The sequence below is a fragment of the Diaporthe citri genome (assembly GCF_014595645.1).
Source record: "Diaporthe citri strain NFHF-8-4 chromosome Unknown scaffold_1, whole genome shotgun sequence".
NCBI classification, from domain to species: Eukaryota; Fungi; Ascomycota; class Sordariomycetes; order Diaporthales; family Diaporthaceae; genus Diaporthe; species Diaporthe citri.
In genome coordinates, this window is record NW_025064846.1 from 4,147,082 (window position 1) to 4,151,875 (window position 4,794).

The following is a 4,794-nucleotide window of genomic DNA, read 5'->3' on the forward strand; positions in this document are numbered from 1 at the left end:
TTTCACAGCCTGCAAATGACAACCGGTCGGGTTGAGGGGCAGTGGCCAAACGAAGGATCCAAGCTAAGCTTTTCCTTGGGTCAATCGCCATTTCTAGAAGGTCGCTGCCGGGAGGCCATTCTGATACGAGAGACAAAATCCGCCGGGGCTGCATCGGCCTGCCCGCACGCACCGTTGGGAATCGGATCATCCCTCGCCGTTTCGTCGGGCCAAGGAAGAGGGAGTTCCAAAATTTGTTGACGCTACCACCAAGCTGTCTCGAGTGACACGTACCTCTCTGGGAGGCTGGAAGGGCGCCGGATTTCCGGGGTCTTGCTCACCGGCCGCTTTAGTCCCGACGCTCTACTGGTGCTGCTGCATACGATGGGTTGTTGGGCCCACTGCGGTGTATCCAATGCCTGCAGGGGCCTTGAAAGTTGGAAAGTGTCTGTCGACGGACAAGTGCTTCAACAGACATCGCAGAGGGGAACGTTTGCAGCCACTGCTGATTTCATCTGGTGGCCTGTGAATAGGATGAAGAACGAATCCTAAGAAAAATCCCAAGCCGCACTTGGTGTGTCTTCTGTATTGAATATCGAAAGGCTTGTCACGGAGATTGCTGGCCCAGACCTGAACGACTATCGAAAATACTGCCAACATCATTGGCACCGGCAGTAATCGCCACACAACATTCCATTGGTCATCGAAATCGAGAAAACCTCCCTCGGTCAGCATGAAGTGCATCATTAGCAGTACCATTTCATGCGCAGCTAGCATGCTGGCAGGCAGTCAGATTTCCCGATGCACACTCGCTGGACTTGACGCAGCTATGATCGTTGATTACCCGGGATCTGATTCAAGTGCTAGAGTATAACGTGTCATATCGTGAACTGAAGGTTGTTTTATTTGTAACTTAATTTGCCCGCCTGTCAATTTCAGGCCATACTTTTGTTTCAGCCAACCTGTCAAAGCAAGCAACCCGCTCAACGTCTTTTTCGGACAGGCGTCTGACAGATACAATTCGCCTTGACGGCGTCCCCTCAATGTAGATCCATGCATTGAAAAGCCTGGGGGAGGGGGGAAGGAAACTACTGCACGGTGACAGGACAACCTACCGGCGTTCCGGGGGGTGGCCAAGAGCCGGGTGTTCGTCCAGAAGCACCACGGAATGGCCATCCAAGGTTCTGACCACCTCTGCTGAGTGAGAGGCGAGGCGGGACGGCCCTTCTGTCTAATAGTCGTCCACAGCCCGCCCCCTCCCGGCCCCCCCTCTGCCCCCCCTGTAGGAACCTTCACGCAATACCACAGGGCAACACGCGGACCTGCAAGTCGTGGCGAGACTTTCACGGGCAGGCCTGTCTGCGTTGCTGCCCCTGACTGCCTGTCAAGGATCGAGCCGAGATCAACCACAGCCAACGGGCTTTGCACCCCGGAGTCCTTGTGGCATACATACATCAGTGTGGAGAGCCGGACTTCCCTTTCTATCAAGTCTGACTGTCGTCGATGATGTTCAGCGTGCTTTGGTTCTCAGCTCGAGGCCGTACTAATTATTGTATTCCCATAACTTTTTTCTCTTTTTGCTACACAGAGGTTCATAATCCAGTCCTCGGCCCGAGGAACTGCTCATAAGATGTGGCACATTGGAACCATGCAGGTCGTGGACGAGTGCCACGACCTGGTTGTCAACGCAATATTGTGGACGGCTTTGGCTTTCGTCGCGGTTGGGCTCCGGCTGTTCACAAGAGGATTTATCGTGAAGAGGATGGGATGGGATGATTATTTAATGGCGTCTGCAATGGTGAGTACTTTCTCAATTTTTTTTCACCACCCTTCCAGTCGGCTTTTCGCTATGCCGTCGAGGGTTTCTGACCCATGAGCTCTCAAAATATGACTTGAATCCCCATCTCATACATGGCTCATATCACAATGGCTACCACAACACATCATTGCGCAGCCTTCTTTTGACTCACTTCCAGAACTGGAAACTCACCATGTGACCAGGTTTGCTCAATAGGCTTTCTCGTGGCTGCCATGTACCGTATGTCAAATAGCCTCGACCAGACTCTCAAACCCAGTCGAGTCTCACGACATTCGTTGCTGACAGAACAACGCTTGATAAAGAAATCAGATGGGGACTTGGTCAGGCTGTGGATCCTGCCAACCTTGCTAGCTTCCTGACAGTGAGTGGTTACTCGCGCCTGATGCGATGTGTCCCGTGAATACTGATTCCCAGTATCAGGCACTCTTTGTCACTGTGCCATTCTACAACCTTACCCAGACATTCTACAAGCTCTCTCTCACGACGCAAGCCGCACGGCTCTTCACGACGACTACTGCGGCAAGGATCATGAAAGCAGCCATCGTTTGGGTCTGTGCCTGTGGCATCATGTCCTTCTGTGCTGCCCTCTTCTTTTGCTTTCCGGTATCGAAGGCGTGGGACGACTCGGTGCCAGGCTGGTGCGTGAACAGACCCGCACTGAACTACTCAGTTGCGGGCTTTAATATCGTAAACGATATAATGTTGCTCATCATCCCGCTGCCGTTCCTTACAAAACTGCAACTACCTCGGAAGCAGCGTATCATCCTTATCTCGGTCTTTGCTTGTGGTCTATTGTAAGTCTCTCCAAGCTTATTTCCTTTTCTTTTTCCATCTGTGACATATGAGTAGCTGAATTCGTGGCAGCACGACCATTGTGTCCATCATCAGACTTCGAGCGCTATACCAGAATCTGAATGGACCGTATGAGGAACAATCAGGTACGCTCAGCGAGATTCTTAACGTGAATCGAGACGAATCAGTCTGCTGATCACAAGTATAGTGACCAGCGTTCCTATCGCCCTGTGGTCCGTGGTGGAAATCAACGTGGCCATCATCTGCGGCTCGGTGCCGTCCCTGAAAGCCTTCGTCTCACGGGTCGTCTTCGGAAACAAGCCCGGCTCGACGCCGTCGCACGGCGTATACGGCTTGTCTGCATCTCGCAAGCAGAGCCATGTGCTGAGGAGCCAGGTCGACGACGACGAGCGGCGTGGGACGAGATTGGAGATCCAGGTCGAGCAGTCTATCGAGATGAAGGCGTATCACATCGACGAGACGGGGTCTGAGAAACACCTCATACAAGCCGCCGGTGCGCAGGGTTACCGAAACGACTCGCGGAATAAGACTGAGACCAAGATCAACGCGACTGGGAACACAGTGATGGTGTCCGGTAGTTCGTCGCCGGTATGACTGGAGGTGATTTGGGTGGTGGAAGTGGGTCTAATGTCATGTTTGCATTTAACATACTCAGCGGGGTGGCATCAGTCCTGGCATGTATTGATTCCCGCCTGGCCATTAGCTTTTTTACCACGGGAACCCATGCCATATTGGGCAGACATAAATGTAGGAGCTAGAGTCTTGCTACTCAGTTTGGGGCTTGCTCAGATTTCCCTGGTGAAAGTCATTGTCAGTCATTATTGCTGTGTGTCAGGCTTGCTTTGTACACTCTGCACAAAGGAAGACCGTAGATACCACCTTGCCTAGTCTACTGATGTCAAAATACATATTGAATAATTAGTCGCTTCAGTACCTCAAGTTCATGAATTCCCTGCTGATTGGCATATAGGTGAATTTGCAACCCTATATCGGGGTCTTACTTTCCTCTCTTGCCATTTATGGCAAGGGCTTGTTCAGTCGACTGGGCTGGCATTATCATGATGCAAAGTCTCAGGTATAAATGTCTAGTTGCTGTTCTGGGGAAATCAGGAAAGGCAATTCTAACATTTTCAAAGCTGTGAATGCCTTGTAGAGCTGAATTCAACTTATTATCATTAAAGATTGAACTATATTCAATTTGGCCTCTGGATGAAACTGATTTCTATACAACATACCGAGATACCCACAAGTTAATACTCAGGTCTCAATGGTTTCAGCCTGCTTAAAAGGGGACTTCAAATTGCATAATTAGCCCATAGTGTGAAAGGCTACAAGTATCGTAAGGGGTTTAAAAGCATAATTATAAAAGCATTTATCTCTTAAGAATAGTTTAAAAGGAGAAAATAAAAGAAATCTAACTATTTAAGCATTCCAAAAAGTAATTGCAAACCAAAGTTAGGGATATATGTGTAATACACCCCCCAGTTAAAAGGCAGTTCCTGCCTTATTAACTGCCCTACTTTTTTAAGCGGCTAATCTATACTTAAAAATATTAACTGCAGCCCGCTAAGCAGTTAACCATTTAACCTTTTTTATAATATATATACTTTATTACTTAAACTTTAGTTACTTATAGCCCTATAACGCAGCCTATAATTAATAATTAAAGCTCTTTTTTAAACTTTTTAATTAAATCTATATTTAAAAATACTTACTTTTATTAATTTTAAGCATTTTTTTAATTGCATTAAAAATAGCTAAAAGCAATGGAAAATAAGCTTTTAAGCTATAAGCTATTCCGCTTCCTTCCACCCCTAAGGTTTAAAAGAAGAAACATAAACGCGGCTAAATTAATAAAAAGCTTATTAATAAGGATAGCAAAAGCTTTAATACTTTTATTAAGATATTGTTAAATAATATGCTTAAAAGTAAGTTTTTTAATTAATTTAAAAACTAATTTTAAAGCATATATTAATTCTTAATGTAACTTTAAAAATTTTTTAAGCATACTTAAATAACTTAAAGCTTAAGGTAAAACGCCTTTTTAAGGAAAAGGTTAAAATAAAGCATAAGGAGAAAAAAAAATATAAAAAAGCTTAAAAAGATTAGTAAGCATTATATTCCTTATCTCCCCTATATTAAAAGCCTTGTATATAGCCATAATAATAATTCCTATATAAACT

At 46.2% G+C, this 4,794-nt stretch overlaps 1 protein-coding gene across 1 annotated transcript; it reads left to right on the forward strand.

Moving 5' to 3' along the window:
• Positions 1 to 1,627: 1,627 nt before the first annotated feature.
• INS49_001139 (uncharacterized protein) lies at positions 1,628 to 3,205 on the forward strand (the record flags this gene model as incomplete). Its single annotated transcript, XM_043161972.1, has 6 exons — positions 1,628 to 1,777; positions 1,981 to 2,017; positions 2,101 to 2,159; positions 2,219 to 2,592; positions 2,663 to 2,736; positions 2,799 to 3,205. 6 exons carry the CDS (start codon positions 1,628 to 1,630, stop codon positions 3,203 to 3,205), a joined length of 1,101 nt encoding a protein of 366 aa, XP_043030478.1.
• Positions 3,206 to 4,794: the final 1,589 nt, after the last annotated feature.